General features: G+C 34.7%; 1 protein-coding gene across 1 annotated transcript; it reads left to right on the top strand.

Annotated features, from left to right (window-relative positions):
- Positions 1–9534: 9534 nt before the first annotated feature.
- Positions 9535–20712, top strand: LOC106072150 (DNA replication licensing factor mcm5-like). Its single transcript, XM_013232468.2, has 16 exons — positions 9535–9750; positions 10887–11013; positions 11196–11324; positions 11930–12102; positions 12441–12596; positions 12764–12848; positions 14249–14505; positions 14656–14767; positions 15067–15135; positions 15377–15517; positions 15939–16115; positions 17140–17255; positions 18422–18550; positions 18938–19080; positions 19218–19345; positions 19564–20712. The coding sequence occupies exons 1-16, from the start codon at positions 9593–9595 to the stop codon at positions 19663–19665; spliced, it is 2202 nt and encodes a 733-aa protein (XP_013087922.2). The 5' UTR covers positions 9535–9592; the 3' UTR covers positions 19666–20712.
- Positions 20713–23241: the final 2529 nt, after the last annotated feature.

Raw genomic sequence — 23241 nt, 5'->3', positions numbered from 1 at the left:
TCTCTCTCTCTCTTTCTCTCTCTCTCTCTCTCTTTCTCTCTCTCTTTCTCTCTCTCTCTCTCTCTCTGTCTGTCTCTTTTTTTTTCTGTGTCTCAGCCTGTCTCTTGCTCTTTCTATATCTCATTGTATCTATCTGTCTCTCTTGGTCTCTCCATCTATCTCTGTCTCTCCACTGTGTCTCTCTATCTTTTTCTCTCACTGTCTCTCTGTCGCTATATCTTTCTCACTTTCTCTATCTTTATATATGTATCTTATCTTCTTATCTTATATAATAGTAATAATAATAAGGCTTGTCTTCGAGTATATTAGAATTAAGCCGCATTTTTTGTGCGTTTTGTCTGTCAGTCAAATTGAAAAAAAAGCAACTAAATGCTATTGAAAATATGATTAAACTTTAATTTTCCTTCCGAAACATTGCAATAGTTTTAAGTATCTATAATAGATTGTTCCGGATATGAGAGAAAAAGAGAATTCTAGATAAATCTAATACCGTTAATTAAATGTTTGGAATTGTCTCGTATGAAAATTAGATGTACCATAGCCCTGTGGAGAGATTCTTATACCATACTTTGGTGTTGGGAAGTTGTTTTCCTTAAAAATCGGAACATTATATTAACGGTAATTAGATTTTAAAACGTTTTAGTTAGAAAATTAAATGTAATGTACGATAGAAGTGCAATTTTACATAAATGAGTTAGAATGTTTTTCATAAAAATCCGGAACAACCGATATCCGTAAATGAGAAGAAGATTATTTGTTTTATTTATTAGAAGAGTACAAATGCTCCTTCTTCTATTAGAGCATGGAATGGGTTGCCTGAGTCAGCCAGGAAAACCAGTGACTTGGCAGAATTTAAGTCATTGGTTAGCATGCATGACTAGATATGACACGTAGGACGTGATCATCATTTTTTTTTTTGCGAAGTAACGTCTGTATAATATAAGATAAGAAGATAAAAAATAATTTCTGCGAAATCTCAGCTTTATCCGAGATGAGAGTTGTTATATGCCAAAATAATTTTAGGATACATAAATACCTCAACTTCCGCCTCTCGTCTTCCCAACTCTAAATAAAAACTGTTAGACAAGTCTTTAATAAAGCTTGGCATATAAATGTTCCTTAGATCATGGCACTAACCGTGGTGTGTATATTTACTGCCCCTCTCATAACCGGGTGGCCCCAAAAATGTAAAAAAAAAAAAAAAAAAAAACATAGCCAAATTTATCTCTATGAAAGAATAAAACTTTTTAAAAATCGGGAAAACCCGTTTTCATAAACTACTTTTTATTTTCTTTGCGATCGAAAAGTCTGAAAGGTACATTTGCAAGTTTGACATAGATCTTTCTCCTTCTTTTCTTCTCCTTCATCACATTGTTATGTTGGAGTGTTCAGATGACTAGACCAATACATGAGATGAACTGCGCAGTGGTTTCCAAATCAGGGAGCTCTCCGTATAGTTTTCTTTCTATTGGGGTGATTTGGGGCCAGTGTCTTATACGGGCCTCTTGGTAAAGTGAGCAGTTTTGAAAAACGTGGTCTGCATTTTCTGGTGGTACTCCAGATGGGCAGATTTCACTGGTTCCAATTTTGAGCTTCCGGTACATGTGTTATCTTTCTCCAATTCAATAGATTAGTAATACCCAAATTAAGGCCTTCACACCGCAGGTAATATCCGGCTACTCCGGCTAATATATATATATATATATATATTATATATATATATATATATATATATATATATATATATATATATATATATATATATATATATATATATATATATATATATATATATGACGATTAGTCTGGCGAAAAATATAATATCCAGCTAGTATATATATGACGATTGGTCTGGAGAAAAAATTACAGATCGAACCAAACAGCTAGAACGATGGAGAGAACCTTACCTTGATGCCTATGCCACACAGAATACAGTAGACGATGTCCCCCTGGCTTCTCTACCAGATCTTCCAGTATTGGAATGCCTAGATGAGCTTCCAAGCCTTGGTGATCTAAAAAAAAACAACAATAAACAGCATGAAAAATATAAAATCTCCAGGGAGTGATGGTATCCCAGCGGAAGTAGATAGAGTCAACGAATCCCTCCTGCTCCCTGAACTCTATAATCTTTGAAGCTGCTGGGAAGCAGGTCCTGTGCGTGACGCAAATATAGCCACAATATATAAGAAAAAAATGAGATCGGAGTGACTGCAACAATTATAGGGGTATCACTACTCAGTATAGTTGGCAAAATCTTTGCTAGGGTGGCACTATCCAGGCTGCAAGTGATAGCTTCTAGAGTCTACCCAGAGTCTCAGTGTGGATTCAGAAGTGGTAGATTCGCCATAGACATGATATCCTCTTTGCGATTATTGCAGGATTAATTCAGTGAGAGAGACAGACCCCTTTACATCGTTTTTGTTGATCTGACTAAAGCTTTTGAGATGGTCAGCAAAAGTGACCTTTTCAAACTCCTAAGGAAAATAGGTTGCCCTCCCTAACTACTGAAGTTTATTGAGTGCGTTCACGAGGAAACGAAATGTACTGTCATATTCAATGGATCACAATCCGCACCTTTTGAGGTTAGCAGTGGTGTCAAGCAGGGATGTGTGCTCGTACCTACTCTGTTTTGCATATTCTTCTCCTGTCTACTGCATTATGCGTACAACGACATCAACGAAGGTGTGTTTCTCCATACAAAATGTATGAAGGCTGCGGGCAAAAATCAAGGTTAGAAAGATACTTATCAGGGGACTCATGTATGCAGATGATGCAGCGATTGTGACTGATTCTGATATTCAGATTCAGTCCCTGGATGACAAACTATCTGCTGCTTGCCAGAATTTCGGCTTAAATATTAGTCAAAGCAAGACTAAAATACTAGTTCAGAACACAAATACTGCTTCTCAAGTAAATATTTATGGCCAACCACTAGAAATTGTTGATCACTTTTGCTATCTTGGCTCCATCATATCCGACAACGCTCTACTGGATAAAGACATTAACAACAGAATAGCCAAAGCAATGGGCACCATGTCACAGTTGCAGTAAAGAGTGTGGGACAACATATTGCTGACTAACAATACTAAAGCCTTATTCTACCGGACCTGTGTGATGATCACTTAGCTGTACGGAAGTGGAACATGGTCAACCTACTCATGGCCGGGAAAAAAAGCTGAATGTCTTCCACCTCCGACGCCTAAGGCGGTTCTGTAAAATAAGGTGGCAAGATAAAATAACCAATGAGGAAGTGCTACGAAGATCAGGGTTATCAGCAGCAGACGCCTTGGCTGGCTTGGCCACGTTCGTTGAATGCCAATAAGTCGACTTCCACAAGACATTCTGTATGGCAATCTAACAGGTAGTGATGGGCAAAAGTTAACTAAAAAGTTAGAAACTTTTAGTTTAACTAAAAAAAATAATAGTTAAGGCCAATGTTTATCTAGAAAAAAGTTTAGTTAAAATCGTAGTTTAATTAATTTGTTTTAGTTACTAACTAAATAGTTGAATTAAAATTTGCAAAACTTTTCAACATGTGGTCAGGGTTGAAATGCACATCGCTGTTTTCTGGTCATGTGATATCAATAACTTTGATTATCAAAAAAACATGATGCAGTTAACAAACTATTTAGTCAATCTACATTTGAAGAGGGTAAAGTAAGATCCAGGTAGAAGTTATGGGAGTAAATATTTGCAACTGAAAGTAGCAGTATTATAAAATGTTAAACATTTTTTTTGCCAAAAGCTTGTATAGCAATGCAGTATTATGAATGGGATTGTTCCGAATTTTTTTAGTGAGCCACATGGTGGTGTTTAATTTCTGTTTCTAGTGGGAATCTGATTAGTGAGTTAGGTCAATATTTAGTGGTCTTAATCAATTCATTTGCAGCAAACAATATTTTTTTTAACTGCAGGAATATCAAGTACACCCTTTTTATAGTCTTAAGACTTATTATTGAGATCTATTAAGTCTAAATCAACAGCTAGGCCTATATAGATCTAAAAGCATTAGGGTAACCAACTCTAGAAAAAACAATCTTAATCCACACCCTCTCTGACTATAAAGTAAATTGGCTGTGCCCAACTGATTTTAACAATTTGGTCAGCTAGACATACACATGACCACATGTAGGCCTAGTGTACTGTACGTGTGTAGTTGATAATACTGCAAGACTACCCTGCATTAAGCGTTATGCAATAGTGTTTGCTTAATGTGGAATGGTCGGAGAAGAAAATAACACACTGGCGTGGCTAGTCAAGCATGTTCGTAGATATATCTTTACACTAAAATAGTTACCCATCTTCCCTGTCTAGAAAGTAAATAGACGGGGTGTCCGACTGATTTTAACAACCTGGCCAGATAGACGTACACGTGTAGGCCTATATAGTGTACAGTCCATAATGACCAGGTCACCCAGTTTTTTTTTTCCCTTGCGCGTTAAACGGTTATAGTGTTAGTTGTATTTTTAGTGGTCAGACAAGAAAATAGCACATCGGCATGGTTAGTCAAGCAAGTATTTTACACAATAAAATAGTTATACAGGTCAAATGCTTTAAAAACTCCAACGATTTCGTTTCTATTTCTTTGGATACTAGATCTAAATTTGAAATTCTAAATCTATGTTATTTAATAAGATTTTAAACTTTACCGGTATTCGTAAGATTTTCCGTTATATAATAAGTTAATATAATTTTTTAAAAAAAGAGTACCACTATTTTCTAAAGGTTTTAATTCAAGGCAAAAATACAAGCACCCTTATTTATTTAGACATATTTTTTAAAATTTTATTGTGCATTAACGTTTATGTAAGAAACATATTCCTTATTACTGATTTTATTATGGATAAATATTACTAGAATGTTAAAAGAATAAGATCGAACCGTACCGTAGGCATACAGTTGGATGATTATATCTATATAGGTCTAGTTCGACCCTAAGCTGCCCCCCCCCCCCAAAAAAAAAGGTTATGAAAAGTTTGTTATGGTTTAATTAACTTTCTTTAGTTTAGTTTAACTATCTTTTGAAATTCATGATAAACTAATAGTTTAAATACCTTATTTTAGTTGAAAACTAGTTTTAGTTTAACTTTTAAAAGTTAGTTTAGCTCCCATCACTACTAATAGAAGGCAGGAGAGCCACTGGTCACCCAATTTTACGGTATACTGATGTATGCAAACGCGACATGAAGCTCTTCAAAATTGACACAAGCAGCTGGGGAAAAAGTGGCCCTGGATAGATAGAGAGAGAGAGCATAAAGGAAGGGTCTCGGATTGCAGATGCCATAGACAACAGCAGCAGAAAGAATGGTAAAAATACAACGGCGCCTGGTGATTACATATGCCCAACCTATGACAGCAGCTGTGTATGAAGGATTGGCCTTTTTAGTCACACAAGAAGTTGCAAAGGGAAAAGATCGTCTCTAGAGACGTAAAATGCCATAAAATGCCACAGCGTATGGATATTTCTTGCCTGCTTCCAGCACACTGGCTCTCTTCAGCAACTAGAGAGTGTGTATTTGTGTTTATGTGTGTGTATGTGTCTTGAGTGTGTTTTTTTTTTAGTAAAGAATTTCGACAAGCAACAATTGGCACGTATAAATTATTCTCTTCTGCTAATCAAAAGAGAACAAAATGGCAACCGCGATCAAAGGGCAGCAACCTTGTCGACGTTCTTTATGGTGGTAGTAAAGTAGAGACGTTAAATTATTTTTTAAATATTTTTTTATATGTCTGCTACGCAAGAAATAATTTTTTTCCCTTAACGTCAATAAATGAATTAAATCAAGTACTTAAACGTGGAATGCTGTGTCAGAGGCGTAGCGATCTAGGGCGACAAGTTGGCGGCGTAATACCACAGGAGAAAAAAAAAAGAAAAAAAGATTCATTCACCTTTCCTGGTAGATTCTAAATTCAGAGTCCACTTGTAGTTTCTTCGGCTCTTCCATTTCATACACATACAAATTTTAAATGTCATGGCACCAATCCTTCAAAGTAAATATCAGGCCCCTAACGTAGGTACATTAAAAGCATTTTTCAACTTTTTTTTTTTTTTTTTTTAAAGCGAGGAAAAATTTCCTACACTTTGTGCTGAAGTTTCGGTGGGCCGATGAAAGCACGTCGCGGGCCTAATCTAGCCCGTGGGCCGCATTTTGGCCCTAAGGCATTTTGCAGCACCCAGGCAGAACATGCGACGCCGCTGACCCCAAACTGTCTCGGTACTGCCGTTCCTTTTCAACTGTGTGGAGAGACTCCGAGAGAGGTGGGGGGACTGATGTGTGGGCAACATCGTTCCGGACCCAGCTAATGCCCAGGCATTCAAGAGATGATCCATAGCCGCTTCTTGACTGAAGGAGGCCGTAGAACCATATATAGGTTTGTGTTCCCGTATGGGAGACGAACGTACGCCAAAGGCAGTCTTTTTTTTTGGTGGGCTAAAAGGTGATCGGTGTAAAAGATGCGCCACACCGAAACGCTTCAAAGACCAGTTTAGGCGTCAGCTTTCCTTAGCTGACAAAGAAGAGAGCACCTGGTTGCATGCGGCATCAGAATAAGACAGCTGGAGGTCACTCACAAAAGCCGCGGGAAAATCCGCTGCCGAGGACAAACCAGACGGCGAAAAAACAATTAAATCGACCATCAGCGGACAATGGTTATATATATATATATATATATATATATATATATATATATATATATATATATGCGTATTATATATTATATGTTCATTTATATATATATGCATAATATATATATATATATATTATATATATATATATATATATATATATATATATATATATATATATATAAATATTTATATATATCTATGGTTTTCATACATAGGCATAAAAAATGGTTTTATATTATATAACTTTCGTAACTTCTTTTTTAGAGAAATGACTTTTGTCCATGGACTTATATAATATATAAGTCGATGCTTTTGTCATTTTTTTTACTAAAAATTTGGGCTTTTCGCGTCTGACACATACATAATGTTTACGTTTAGCAATATAGCCCATCAGAGAGTTACTTCTAGGCTTTCGTATTTGTGAGAATTGAGTAACTAACCGAAGCGGCTGAACAAATGCTTCAAGTAATAAACAATCCCCATTTATTCTTAACTCTTTCTCTCCGTAATTATTTATCACATTCTGGTGGAATCAACGCTGGGATCGTCAGTTAGGAGAGAAAGTGTTAAATAAACTGCGAGGCTGAAGCTATGATGGTGCTTCCATTATAAGCGGATAATAAATGGGCTTGGGGCGTTGTTTTATCAACAGAAGCCCATCGAGCATTATGTGCACATATCGAGACTCCTTGGTGGAATGCCGAAGTGGTAATCTCTGAGCTATTCAGGTAATTATTGACTTCCTTATTTACATGTATGTTTTCAGTTAATATTGAAAGGGAGGTAAGTGTTAAAAAAATCATACCTTCTAAGGGAAGCTATTTCAGGATTTAATTTATTTTTACTAACTAACTTTAAAAAAAATATTTTTCGCCTTAAAAATATTAATAATATATATATATAATTAACTATATAAACATTTTTAAATATTTTAAAGATTTTAACATTTGAAATAAAGTTTTACACATTATGTATTATTTAGTATTATCCGTTACACTACACCTCATTTGAAATGTTAATTTAGTTTATATAACTTTTTCATATTCAAGTTTTTGTTCAGATGATAATGATTAACCGTACATAAAAAATATTTTTGACTGGGTTAACTACCCTACACAAAGAAAAATAAAACAACATTTAACGATGTAACACATAATTCTCCTTATTTATTAGATCTAAATCCAGCAGGATCATAAAACATTTTCACTAATATGAAAGTTTATGTACGCATAAGTCCACTGGATATGGATAAAGATTGTGTACGAGCAAGTTGGGTTTGTGCTCTTCTTACTTTGGTTTTTATGATTTCTTTGGATTTACTGTGATTTGTTAAATTTATTTGTGTTTCCGTGAGAAGTGCGTTGTCCCCATTTCCTTTCTTAAGGAGTGTGTTGTTTTGGTTTACATTTTTTCCCTTTTCTACCATGTCTATAAAATACCCAAACCAAAACGTAAAAAAAGCTTACATGATATTAATTTGATTTTGTTAGCAGAGTATAGGATACTTATATGGAGCATGTATTTCAAAGTTACTTGTGACAAAAGTCAGATTATTTGCAGACGATTGCATAATATCTAGAAGAACAAAAACAATACAAGACACAGACATTTTACAAAGAGAATTAGAAGAATTACAGAAATGGGAATCAAATTGGAGCATGTCTTTCCACCTAGAAAAATGTCAATTATTAAACAAAAAACTAAAACCAGTTAATTCCACTTATCTTATTCATGGTAAACCAGTAACACAGGCTAAAAACGCAAAATACTTAGGTGCTATAATAAACGAAAAACTGTCATGGAATCCCCATATTGACGAAACTATAAAAAAAAATCAAACAAAACATTAGGAATAAAATAGGAATTAGGAATAGAATACATTTCTATAAATCAAATAAGAACATAAAGCTAAAATGTTATTTAACCTTGGTTAGGCCAATAATAGAATATGTGTCCTCTGTTTGGGACCCCTCGACTCAAGAAAACATTAAGAAACTGGAACAGACACAAAATAGAGCAGTGAGATTCATAACAAACGAATATTCACATTTGACTAGAGTAACACCTTTAGTAAAATCATTAAATTTAGAAAGCCTTCAGAAGACTTAAAAGTAAAGTAGCAATTATAAATAAAACACTGAACCATAATCTTCAAATACAAAAACAAAATTTAATAAAATACTCTGAAAGACACAAAGATAAAAGCACATTCCTCGTCCCATATGCTAGGACAAATTTGTACCAATGCTCCTTCCCTAGCGCTATTAGAGCATGGAATGGGTTGCCTGAACTAGCCTTAAAAACCAGTGACTTTGCGGAGTTTAGGTCATTGGTTAATATGCATGACTAAATGCATGACGCGTAGGACGTAATCATCTTCTTTTTGAAATAACGTCTGTTTTATATAAGATAAGATAACATGTTAGAAACAGGACAGACGCACAAAGATTTTAGACTCGCATACATTATTTTACTACCAAAAAAAAAAAAAAAAACAACGAAGACAAAACCACACCTATCTAGACCTCTAGAGGCACTGGATAGATCCACATAGAGAGCGAGCATAAAGAAAGGGTCCCGGATTGCAAGTACAGATCTATATAGATATATAATTGAGAATTACAATTTAGAAAAAAAGCGATATATTATTTCTACATTTACAACATTTCCGTTTTGACAAATTGCGGGAAAAAATCCGCGCTCTTTATTGTCATCTATATCTAGACTTATATTATATATTTATATATAGATCTAGATCTAGATCTATCATTAAATAGAGATCAAGAGATCTAGATCTATAGAATAGATTAGATCTAGATCAATTAAAAAAAACATTTCATCTTTTATTCGGATCTAGATCTACTTCTGGACATAGATCTAGGACTAGAATAGACTAGTTGAAGGCAAGAAGTAAGTACTAAGAAGCGTAGACCACCGAGACAGTCTCGAAACACATCGTCTAAAATGGAACCAGGTTTTGATGATGTTGGAATATTTTACAGCGATACTTTTGGTCCTGATGAACCAAATGATGAGTCTCAAATTGATCGACAACACATTAAAAAGAGATTGAAGCAATTCATTCGGGAGTTTCACGAAAGAAATTTTTCGTATCGCTATCGGTATGTAGACTCTAGACTCTAGATCTATTAGATGTTTGTTGATCATCACACGGACACACTCATACTTCTTAGTCGTAGACTTTGAGTACTTTAGACACTATACTATCTAGATCTAGAACTAACGTATACAACATAACATAGTCTGACTCTAGTCTGAGATTGAACTACAATATTATGAATATAGAATCTGCTATAATTATAGACAACTATACTGACTATACTATACTGTAGATCTAATAATCTAATCTAGAGTTTAGAATCTATCAGATTATTATTTTATCTAGATATCATTTAGATCTATTAGTAGTATTAGCCTTATTAGGTCAATTACTATAATTAGTGGTTAGTCAATTAGTCACTGGGGGGGTTGGGGCTGAGTGGTTAAGCCTAAGCGCTCGGTTTCTGAACCTGAGGTCATGGGTTCAAATCTCGGTGAAGTCTGGTATTTCGAATTTCAGGATTTTTAGGGCGTCCCTGAGTCCACCCAACTCTAATGGGTACCTGACCTTAGTTGGGGAAAGTAAAGGCAGTTGGTCGTTGTGCTGGCCACATGACACCCGCTCGTTAACCGATGGCCACAGAAACAGAACTGAGATGACCTTAACATCATCTGCCCCATAGATCGCAAGGTCTGAAAGGGTAACTTTACTTTACTTTTTTACAATTAGTCACTAGATAAGATTCCAAATACTCAGAATGTTTGTTGTTTTCCATTTTATAGGAATAAAAAATTTGGGAATTACTGGACTAGAGTACTAGAGTCTAGAGATACTAGATCTGCTTGAGATTTAGTATCATCTAGCTAGATTGCTAGGCTAGATCTATACTCTATACTATCCTATTGTTAATTAGTAGTATTATTCCTATGTCCTCTATGATTATGAATACCCAGAATAGCCTCCATGTCTATCAGTATCTAGTCTATACTATTCTATACTATAGTGAAGTGATTATATCTTGGGCATAGCCAGGGCCTAGGCCTAGGATTTTTTGTGTTGGGGGGCGGGGGGGTTTGTATTATATTATATTTTTTAAATAATATAACATAAAAATTTGAATGAGAAAAGTCTGTAGAAATCAAATGTGACACAGTGAATAATAACTTCAACCATTTTTGCATTTTTTTGTAATTTAAGAGATCAGCTGAAGAGAAACTACAATCTCAAGCAGTTTATGTTGGAGGTAGATCTGGATGATGTTGGCAGTTATGATGAAACGCTGGCAGAAAAGTTGCTTAAGCAGCCTTCCGAACATTTACCTTTGGTAATTTATTTTCCATTTATTTAATTTATTATAAATATGTCAAAATGCTTTGCCAAGCTTACTTACACCTTGCTGCCAATCTTACCTTTTTTTTTTTTCTCTTTCAATTTATTGGAATTTAAAATAATTTGCAGCAGTACCTAATCATGCTAATGCATTATTTTATTTTTTTATTTTTCAAGTTTGAAGAAGCAGCTAAAGAAGTTGCTGACGAAATCACTCGTCCCCGCCCTGAGGGTGAAGAGGAAGTAGAAGATATACAAGTCATGTTGACATCTGCTTCTAATGCTTGTGGCATTAGAGATTTGAAGGTATTTTATAGCATATATATAGCTTTAATTAATATATATATATATATATCACTTTTTTGGTGTTGGTGATTCAATACTATTCATTGCTTTGGAGAAGCCAACATTTTAATTTTTCCCAGAAACAAAAAAAAAATTGGGAAGTTAGGATTCCTGTAATGTACATTTGTTAGACAAAAAATTAGAACTTGAATAGGGAAATGAAAGTGACCTAGTTTAGAAAAACAGAACAATCGAGTTTGGTCATTGAACAATTGAGAAAAAAATATATATAATAAACCGAGGACAAGACAAATATAATGCAGAAGAATAAAAACACTAAAAATTTTAAGTTATTTGGTATTTAAAATATTTTAACTTTACTGACTTTAGTTTTTATGGTATTTGAAGCTGGTTATGTAAATATTTTTTTTTAATCATGGTTGATGGTTGGTCAATGAAGCAAGTGAACTAAGCATTTTTAAGTGCATCAACAAAACTTTGCTCACACAAATAATTAAATTTGTGCACAAATCCATCAGTCTTTACAAAAAAATATTTTAATATCATAATTAAAAATGCTTCAGGTTGGAAATAATTGTAGCTCTTTCTCATTATGTTTTTTTTAGTCAGATCAGATGTCACGTTTGGTGAAGATCCCCGGTATAGTTATAGCTGCATCTGGAATACGATCAAAGGCGATACGTCTGGCTATTCAGTGCCGCAGTTGCTCCAATGTGATTAACAACATCCAGGTCAAGCCAGGACTCGAAGGCTATGCTTTGCCAAGAAAATGCAACACGTAAGGACGGCAATTTTTTTTTTACTCAGGATTGTGAATCTCTTTTTTAAAAAAAAATTATATAATCTGGTGAGTATGGTATTGTAGACAGAGAATTCTGTAGATGTTGGACCTTACTAGTTAGTAACTTTCTGGAGAAAACTGTATGACTAAAACTCTACTAAGATGTGGTAACTTGTTATATGTAGTAATGTGAAAAAGAAAGATACTAATTACACTTTAGCAAACACTACTGAATAAACATTTGTCTAGCCATAAATGTATGTTTCCTTGAGAAACGCTGTGTGCTGTTGTAAAAAATATATTTTTTTAGTTTCTTTGATTCAATATTTTATTAGGGAACAAGCTGGGAGACCCAAGTGTCCAGTAGATCCATTCTTTATCATCCCAGACAAATGTAAATGTGTAGACTTTCAGACTCTAAAACTTCAAGAAGCGCCAGAAGATGTGCCGAATGGTGAGCTGCCCAGACATTTGCAGCTTTACTGTGATAGGTGAGTCACTCTACACATTCATCTACATCCTTCTGTATTGTATAGTCAAATAAGATATATCTTTTTTTATATATATTTTCGTATTGTTGAGAGATGATTGTGGAATTTAAAACTTTTGAATCCGTGAAACCAAAGGAGTCATCTTTGTTTCTTTTTAAATCTTATAGATACTTGTGTGATCGGATAGTTCCTGGTAACAGAGTCACTGTCATGGGCATTTATTCCATCAAGAAAACCAGCAAGCCCACAAAAGTAAGTAGTTGAAGTGAAAGTCTCTGGCATGAGATTTGATCTTGGTTTAGGGCTAGATTGGGCTGTGGTGGATTGAAAGGGTGTCAGACAATTTTTGAAACTATCATTATAACCTTTGTCTAGTGCATCAGTCATGCTCCTATAACATTCTCAGTGCACTGTTGACCGGTTCCATGACAATTCGTTCACCCGACATATTGCTCACCAGCAACTTGCTTACAGACTTGTTACTATCCTGTAAATGATTTGTCGTGATCCAACTCACAGAGAGCAATCTGTCGGGTGAACAAATTGTCGCGTACCCCTCTTTGCCAATCTTTTCAGCTGGTGTGTTGGGATGGAATATCTGAGAGAATATTTGTGTTGCCTTTAGGGAATCATTGAAAGTATTGACATTAGGAATCAAAGCTGCAACAAACTTATTTGGCCTAGGGAAAAAAAATTCCATGCCTTCTGTCAGGGTTGTGTTAAGGCCTTAGCTCGTTTGCCCGGGCCCCTGACATTCAACCAGGCACCTTCGTGCTTGCATTAAATAAGTGACTCTCTGTTGACAATGTAAATGTTTAATTATATGAATTTTAAGTTACGATGAACATTCTAATATTGTGGATCTATTAATTAAATAATAATTCTACACCTTGCTGTCCCACAACGTACACATTAATGTTCGAAACCACAACACAACACACTGCTGACTCAAGTCTTCATTGTAGACTTCCAATCCCATACTAACTCCCTGTAGAGACATAAATAATGACAACCTAAAAGAACCAGTCTAGTATACTATGGCATCGAAAACAACTACGAAATGCAGTCATGCCTTAGATACTCACCCTAAACAGGGGAACACAGAAGAATCTCAACAAACTTACACCAGCATAACAAAACCACTCCATAAGCCTACAAGCAACAAGGCAACAAAGAAAGTGCGTTCAAAAAATGTGCACTTAATAAACATTGGTGCTAATACCATAATCTACGCACCGACACCTTCCTCTACATTAGATGATGATGTCAAGGATTACATTTCACTCCAAGCAATTTTGTTTTTATGGCCAACACTTGGCAATTTATTGGGTTGTTCTTTGTATTGATGACTTTTGTTGTTCCAGATTATTTTGGTTAATACCCTGTGGTTTTGGCTATTTTAGTATTAGTTCATGATTTTATATATCAACTAAAACTAGCTTATGGGTGTTTGAAGGTGTAGACACTTAATATTGTTTATCATTCCTTTAATTTTAATGCTTGTGTTAAACACAATTTCTTGACATTTAAATTGCTTAAAATCTTGTAGTGTTGAAATCTTGTATCTATGTGTGTTAAAAGGTCTGTTCACTTTTCTTTTGTGTAAGAAGGTTTACTATCAAAATGACAATTTTTTTTTTATTTACTTTTAGCGGAATAACAGAGACAAAGTGAATGTGGGTATAAGGCTTCCTTATTTTCGTATAGTGGGTGTTAAGATTGACACAGACGGCACTGGCCGGACTTCTGGCAGCTCTGTGACGCCGTCAGAAGAGGATGAATTGAGACGACTGGCTGCCACTCCTAATATCTATGAAACTATAGCTAAAAGCATTGCACCGTCCATTTATGGAAGCTTAGATATGAAGAAAGCCATTGCGTGTTTACTGTTTGGTGGTTCTAGAAAAAGGTAACTGCTCTTACACTTCACTATCTACAAATGCATCAAGTTTATTTTTTTTTGTGTTATCAATTTTGATGTTATTTTTTCAATGATGAACTATTTTCTTCTTATTAGTTTGTTATTTTCATTTAACACATTTGACAATGTTTGTTGTAGATTGCCAGATGGTCTGACTAGGAGAGGAGACATTAACATGCTTATGCTGGGTGATCCTGGTACTGCTAAATCGCAACTTCTCAAATTCGTGGAGCGTTGCTCTCCCATTGCAGTAAGTAATTTGTTAGTTTCATAGCAATGTAAGGTGTTTTACATATATCTTCCTTAACCCTTTAAACGGCCGGGTTTTATTACAAGAGCGCATACAAAATGGAATAACAATTCTAGTGGTAAGAGGCTTAACTACCACACGTGTCTAAAGAGTTAAATGATTTAAAATAATATACAATATTTTTATGGTGAAATCAAGGAAATGTTTAAAAAGATAGATAAGCTTAATAATAATAAATATTTAACTAAAGTTTAGCATGTTAAGTGAACAAATCTTTCCTTGCGTCTTTTTAAATCTAGGTGTATACATCAGGTAAAGGAAGTAGTGCTGCTGGTCTGACTGCATCTGTCATGCGTGATCCCTCATCGGTAAGTCTTTTCAGTTTGTTTATTTGGTGAACATAAGACACATTTCAGTTCCAATCTTAATATAGCATTGTCTTGCAATTGCCTTGCTTAATTTTTTTTTTAGTAGTTTTTTTCTTTTACCAGTTAGCTTAATTTTATTGTGTATAATAAACACTGTCTAGCACTTAATTTACTCTAGTACACAAACAGAGAGAGCTAATTAAAAATGATGCTTTGAAATTATGACTTTTTTTTTTCTCAGCGTGGCTTCGTCATGGAAGGTGGCGCAATGGTGCTTGCTGACGGGGGTGTTGTTTGCATTGACGAGTTTGATAAAATGAGGGAAGACGATAGGGTGGCCATTCATGAGGCCATGGAGCAGCAGACAATTTCTATTGCCAAGGTTGGTGTTAATATAGTCCTTGTGATTTATACAAACCTTTCACATCTACAATCATTGTTGTAACTGTTAAACTTAATTTCATTAGATCTACTTCTGTTGCATTTTTTTGTTTGCACACAGTTCTGCTTTCTCACTTATAAATGAATGAAACAAGTTCTACAGTGTTTCTCTATTAGTCCTGCACTTTATTTTACATTCAATAATTAATCATATAAAATCCTTTGATAGTTATTGAACATATTCACACAATATATTTCACTTTAAAATTATTTTAAAAAGATGACACTATACTTTCATAATAACATTCCTATGATTTATGTTCTACTAATTCATCAGATCAGTACTAACAATACCTGTGTTAAGCTTATACTAGAAAAGTTCAATCTCAAAATGTGAGATCAAATTTGCTTGTATCTTGTAGGCCGGGATCACAACTACTTTAAACTCAAGGTGCTCGGTTCTGGCTGCCGCTAACTCAGTGTTTGGACGTTGGGATGATACAAAAGGAGGCGAGAACATTGACTTCATGCCCACCATTTTGTCCAGATTTGATATGATATTCATTGTCAAGGATGAACATGATGAAAACAGAGACATGGTCAGTTTTTTTACAAAGCTTATATCAACTCTCTATGTATGTATAGTTAAAAAATGTGTACACGTTATTTCTCCCACACCAAATCTCAGATTTTTAAAAAAAAATTTTTGGTATCTTGAACATGGTAAAGAAATTGTACATCATATGATGGTACAAGTTGAATTAGTCCCCTTCTGGAATCTTGAGCCCTGAGCGTTTTTTTTTTTTTTTTTATGCATTTGAAAAAACATTTTTTTAAACACATTTATGCTAATGGTTTTAGATTTTTGGTAAAAAAAAAAAAAATAGTTTTTTACAATTATAATGCTAAGATATGTAAGTTCTGTCATAGTAAATACTACATTTACAAAAAAAAATTTAACTTTTTTTTAAAAGCGGAAAAATCTATTTACTATGCAAATTAGTTGCGCATAATTTAAAACAACAATTAATAAGTAGTTTTTCATATTATTGCGTGAACTGGAAAGCCACAATACCTCGGTGAAACACACAACTAAAGGATTTTTTTTATTAACGGAAATATTTTTTTCTTGAGGCTTTGAATAAGAGATTGACTCTACAAAACAATTAGATGCTCATTATAAGACATCAGTTAGGCCAGGTGCACATCTAACTTCACATTCACTTTCACCTATCCCTTGGTCTGCTGGACTATTGGGGCACCACACAGGATCTGTCAACCTTCTTTCTCCATTCTTCTCTGTCATTTGCCTTTGATAGTATGTCATTGTGATATTCTTTCTGAAAATATTAAAACTTGCCTTTTTACCTGCCTGGGAGGACCACTTCTGATTGAATTTAATACAGATATTCTTCTGAAAATATTGAAACCTGCCTTTTTTCCTGCCTGGGTGGACCACACAAACTGTCTTTGTAACCTTGTTAAATAAGCATTTTAGTTTTTTCTAATTCGTCTCTAAATTTGAAACATTTCATTTTACTTGCGTTGCTTTCTCTAAGATAGAAATGTCATAGGGAAGAGTTTATCTTGACCTAACACAATGATGTTTGCTTCTGTTCGAAGACTTTAGCCAAGCATGTGATGAATGTCCACCTCAACGCTCTACAAAGTACAGAAGAAGGGAAAGATGGGGAAATCCCGTTGAATACTTTAAAAAAATATATTGCTTTTTGTAGAAAGTAAGTACTTCAGATTTTATTTTAAAAAATCTTTCCCCTTATTGCGTAAGCACCACCTACTGATTGTCTTGTACATCCTTATAGTCATGCTAATTAACTGTTGTAGCACAACTAATGTAACATCTACATCTCTACTAGACTGCGCTCTTTGGGTCAGATGATGTATCCTGTTTCTATGGCCAACAGTTAACTAGTGTGTCATGTGACCAGCACAACCACCAACTGCATTTACAAATCTTTCACCATTCATGTGTCACCTTAACAGCTTTTTAGCTACAATTTCTGAACCACTTTTATCAAAAACTTAATCAAAATTTATAAACAAGATAATAAAGGAAATTTATGGCTCCTAAGTCATAATACTCAAGCTCAAAAAAAAAAGTATTGTTGCTCTTTCAGACCTTGCGATCTTCGGGGCATATGATGTAAAGGTAATTTGTTTCTATGTCCAACGGTTAAGTAGTGTGTCACCTGGCCCTGAGGTACCCATTAGAGTTTGGTGGACTCAGGATGTCCTTAAAATCCCAAAATTAAAAATCCCAGCTTTCACCAAGAAACAGAGAATTATACCCAGGACCTCTCTGTTTGGAAGCCAAGGGCTTACCATTCAGCCACCTTGCCCATCTCATTGTGCTTAAGCCGTTATCGAAATAACATCTCGATAAATTACAGACTATCTAGAACCCATTCAGCTAATAAGTAACACAAACTAACTTTTAAATGTTTTCAAACTTGAGATGTATGTATGTGCATTGTTGAGATGTATGTATGTGCAATGTCCATTCCTATTTGAACAAATGAAAGGGATGGTCTTTGGAAGAAAATAAGTGGTTGTTGATCTTATCAACATTTTGAACAGGATGAAGACTATATATTGTGAAATCAACTTACTGCTTTACAGTATGTTACATATGTATATGTATTTACAGGTGATGGCCGCAAAATTAATAGCATCTTTTCAAATTGAGCGACTTAAAATCAATTTTTAAAAAATAATCCTCTACATAGCTAATCTTGAAAATAGCGTATAACTTTGTTAGAGATTTAAAAACATTATTTATGTGAACTGGTATTAGCTGTTAGATGACTTGCAGTCATATTTCATGAATATATACTCTTTCTTAAATTTGGAGAGAGAGCTGATGTGATGTTGTTTGTTTCACCAGCAAATGTGGGCCGCGTCTGTCTGAAGAGGCTGCTGAGAAACTAAAGAATCGCTATGTGCTGATGAGAAATAAAGCTGGTGAATATGAGAGAGAAACTGGGAAAAAGATAAGCATCCCCATCACTGTCAGGTATGTGTTTGAATTTTCTTTGTAACTAATAGACATTTCATATAAATCTATATGGTTTATGTCTGCTCTGGATCCGGCTAAATATGTAGATCACAGCTGGGGCTGCATAGCCACATAAAATACTGCACTCCTCATTAATCTTCTGACTCAAAGGCAAGCCTTATTATTATTATGTGGGTTACTTAGCCGACATTGCTTTAGGGATGCTCTAAGCTGCTACTTAAAGAACAAAGTGGTAAATTAGTTTAAAGTGGAAGCTAGATTTGTAGTTGGCATTTTAAGTAATTCTGATTATTATTAGTTTTGATAGAACTAATTATATTTGCCTAATTTTTTTCTTCAGGAAGTTCAAAGCTAATTTTTATCCGTGACTTATATTTTCTTCAGGCAATTGGAAGCCATTATTCGTATTGCTGAATCTCAGGCCAAGATGAGGTTGGCTCCTTTCGCTACTGAAGCAGATGTGGATGAAGCATTGAGACTTTTCCAAGTCTCAACACTTGATGCTGCCACTACTGGTGATCTGGCTGGTAAGTCAGTTATTCTAAAATGTTTTGTATATTCCAAGATTGAACAATTTTTTTAAAAGTTAGTGACAATGTTTTCAAAGCTTCTAGTCACTGAGAGTCAAAATTATGTGTTTTTTTGTTGTTTTTTTTTTCTTTAGGCGCTGAAGGTTTTACAACAGAAGAGGATCAGGAGTTATTGAGCAGAATAGAGAAGCAAATTAAAAGAAGATTTGTGATTGGCTCTCAAGTTTCTGAACATGCTATAGTCCAAGATTTTACCAGACAGGTAATGGGGTTTTGCAAAAATAATTATTTTTTTTCTATGAATAAATAACAAAAATTTGTTTAGAATTTTATTATTGCAATCAGCGTTTTAGAATCATTATATGAAATAGTAACAATTGAGACTGGAGTTAATTTTTTAAAATTGCTAAGATTATTTGTTACTGAATTTGTTTTTAACAAAAATGTCTCTTAAATTTAATTTTTTTTTTTTTTTTTCAGAAATATCCAGAGAGAGCAATTCACAAAGTTTTAACTTTAATGTTGAGACGGGGAGAAATTCAACATCGCATGCAGAGAAAAATTCTATTCCGTGTAAAATAATTTTTGGAAATTTCACAAATGTTTGTTCATTATAATTGTTAAATATTAACTATCTTGTTAATACTGTAAACTGAATGTAACTTTATTGTGCATTGATTTATAGCTGCAAAGTAAATGTAATTAAAATTTTAAAACATTTTATGTGCAATTTTTTTTTTAAATTACTTTTTGGTTTCTATGGTTCAGCTATCAGTTGTTAACATTCTGTTTAAAGCATACTCCAGGCCTGTGCACTAGAAGAAAAAAAAACAGTAAAATCCCCAATTTAAAATTCACTTTCTTGGGGATATTGTTTGAATATTCTAATAGCTTTCAGTATTAACATCTTTCTTCTTCGTTCTCATTGTTATGTTGGAGTGTTCAGATGACTAGACCAATACATGAGATGAACTGCGCAGTGGTTTCCAAATCAGGGAGCTCTCCATATAGTTTTATTTCTATTGGGGTGATTTGGGGCCAGTGTCTTGTACGGGCCTCTTGGTAAAGAGAGCAGTTTTGGAGGACGTGGTCGGCATTCTCTGGTGATACTCCACATGGGCAGGTTTCACTGGTTCCAATTTTGAGCTTCCGGTACATGTGTTGTCGCATTCTGTTGTGTCCGGTCCTGAGTCGAAAGATTAGACGTTGGTCTTGTCGGGATAGCTTATAGTAAGCGTCATCTTTCTTGTGATTTGGATGAGAGCTCGTCCATTTCTCATTTATTTTATTTACAATTAATTTCTTCTGGATAGAGTGCAGAGTTTATTAGTGAGTTAGAGTATTAACATCTGATAATGAAATTGTATTAATGCTCCAAACATGTAAAGAAATATACCGCTCCTTCTGGAGGACAATGTGAATGTGCCCAGATTAGTCCCCGACTATGTAAGGAAATAATGTTTATTGTTACTTAATACATATTTAATACATATATTTAATACCACTTCTCCATTTCCCTAGCATTATACAAATATTTTGTATTTTAATGATCTAATGAGTGACTGATTACACTTAAGTAATTATTAAAGCAACAAGACTCTTTCACATTAAAGACATTAACAAAAAGTGTATTCATTTGAAGTTGTTTATTTTGTGGATGATTTTTTTTCCACTCAGTGTCTTTAGAAAAACTGAAGGGTTTCATTGGTCAGCCCTAAGAAAAAGTTTTGGAGATGGTGATATCCTAAAACACCTGTGTGATATCCTAAAACACCTGTAGCACATACTGCTGTTCTTGTGGACCCAACACCATTCTAGTAACTTAGTATTGTCCAGTCTCCTAGTATGACAGAAGACATAGAAACTAGGTTGTGTAATGTACACAGACATGTTATGAACTAAAACTTCTATTCCCTTATTGATAGTTACCAGTACACTTGCTGTTAACATTATGTGTATGTGTTTGTTACTAGTATGTAGAGTTATTCCCCTTGGTAAGAAAGTTCATATCACAGTGTTGTGTGTAGCCTCGTACTATGAGGGGTGTGTAAATAAATGGACTGATGTATCTAGCGTTATAGTGTTAGCGTTGTATTATAGTTATTAAGTGTAGCATTTTCTAGCTTAACACTTGCAATAGTCAACAGTATGGATGCACACATACACATTGGTAAGCAAAAGTAGATACGAAGTCTTTAGGTGGAATGGATAACATTTGAAGTTAAGTAAAACTGAAAAATAATTTCGCAAATGGTTTACTATTAACTGGTAATTCTTGCTGTTTGAAGACATTACGTTATGTTAATATCTTACGCTTTTTGAGAGACATCATGTGGAGTTCCATAATCTGATATGGTTTTGACTTGTGGCATGACTCCTAAATGTCGTAACTAACTTATGCCATTACACACAAAGACCTAATTGTCACAAGTGGATAATGTCATGACACAAAAACTGAATGAGGGTACCATCTACATCAGGCATGTCAAACTCATTAATGTGTATGGGCCGCATCAGAACTTACTATGACCTGAGGGGCCGCAGCCAAAAATCAGTTGCAAAACAGCCTATATACTAGTTTTATGTAAATTAGATACAATACAATAGAATACAATAATTAATGACATACCTTAGTTAGCTAAATTGTAGTACTATTTGGTAATTTAAAATGTTTATGATTGCGCATTAGTTTCTTTGTTCTGATGCTTGACATCTTTTATGAGATACAAGCTTAATAATGTCATGTTGAAGTTTGTTTTCCACTGACACTTTCATCACTGATGACAAATTTTGATGAGATAATCTCGAACGGTGAGGTGCTTTTGTAGCTTTCATTATGGAAAAGAACTGCTCCCAGAGTTACGTGCTTGCAAACCACAAGTATTCTGGCTGACAATTTCCGCAATTCAACGTACCGTTCAGGATAAATAACTGTAAAATTTATGCACAACCAATTCTATATACTTCGCTTTCAACAAAGAATCTGACTGCTATTCTATCAGTTCTAGTTGCACATTACCATCAGCAATTTTAGAATCAAATGAGAATGGAGATACAAACAACGAAAATTCTTGCTCGTAGGGCCTACGGAACAAAGTCACAAAAACGGTCATTGAAAGCATCTACTAACGATTTCTGGTGTGGACATTTTTACCAAATGTTGTAGTCGTATTTAATCTTTTTAGTTGTTGACACGTTGAGAAGTTAACAAGATTTCCTCTTCATATTTGGTTTATCCACAGTCGTAATTTTGCGACTAAGCACTTCACATGATTACACGCAGTTGTGACAATTTAGTCTTTACTTTGAAGTTTCAGTTTTAAGTCTTGAAGGTGACCAATGGGATCAACTGCTAATGCCAAATCCTGAACCCATTCGTCAATAGATTCACCTTTCATGTTCAGAAACAATACTATTTCCTCACGCAGTGCAAAAAATCTCTTCAATAATTTATGACATGAGAGCCAGCGGACTTCTGTGCAATAGGGAACAAAAATTGTAAAAATGTTTGTAAAATGTTTTACATGTTTCGGATGTTCCTTCAGAGTTGAAGATAATTACTTCCTAGTCCAAACCTCCCGCAGGACGACGGGGGATGGGAGCGGGCAGGGTTTGAACCCGGGACCATCGATAAATCTGAACGACAGTCCAGCGTGCAAACCGAACGACCAGGCAGCCATCGTGGCCAATGTCATCCAGAAACATTGAATATTGGCGATGATTTAAACCATGGGCACGAATAAAATTGAGAGCGACTGAAGTCGGTCTTATGACATGTTGGAACTGTAATTGCTTCGCGAAGAATGTTTCTAGGTGAATGATGCACTGAAAATGAGGAAATTTAAAATGAACAACAGTCTCTCTTAGTTTTTCAAGTAGCTTTGCATCAAAACCATTTCATTTTATGGTTGGTGGGCCATCCGTTGTTAGACTAGCTAGCTTTACCAAAGATAAATTGTACTAAAATATCACCTCCTGTCATTTCTCAAAACCATCCTCGCTTGTTGTGGTGTTATACATATTATATAGCTCAATTAGCTCCTCACGTATCTCAAAATTCCTGACACAGGCCCTTATGAATATAGCCAACTCTACTACACCCGTTCATCAGTTGACTCATGGAGAGCCAATGAAAAGAATTCAAAATCTTTAATTGTT

This window comes from Biomphalaria glabrata, chromosome 3 (assembly GCF_947242115.1).
Source record: "Biomphalaria glabrata chromosome 3, xgBioGlab47.1, whole genome shotgun sequence".
NCBI lineage: Eukaryota > Metazoa > Mollusca > Gastropoda > Planorbidae > Biomphalaria > Biomphalaria glabrata.
The sequence above is the reverse complement of the archived record's forward strand: the minus strand, read 5'-3'. Positions and strand labels throughout refer to the sequence as shown.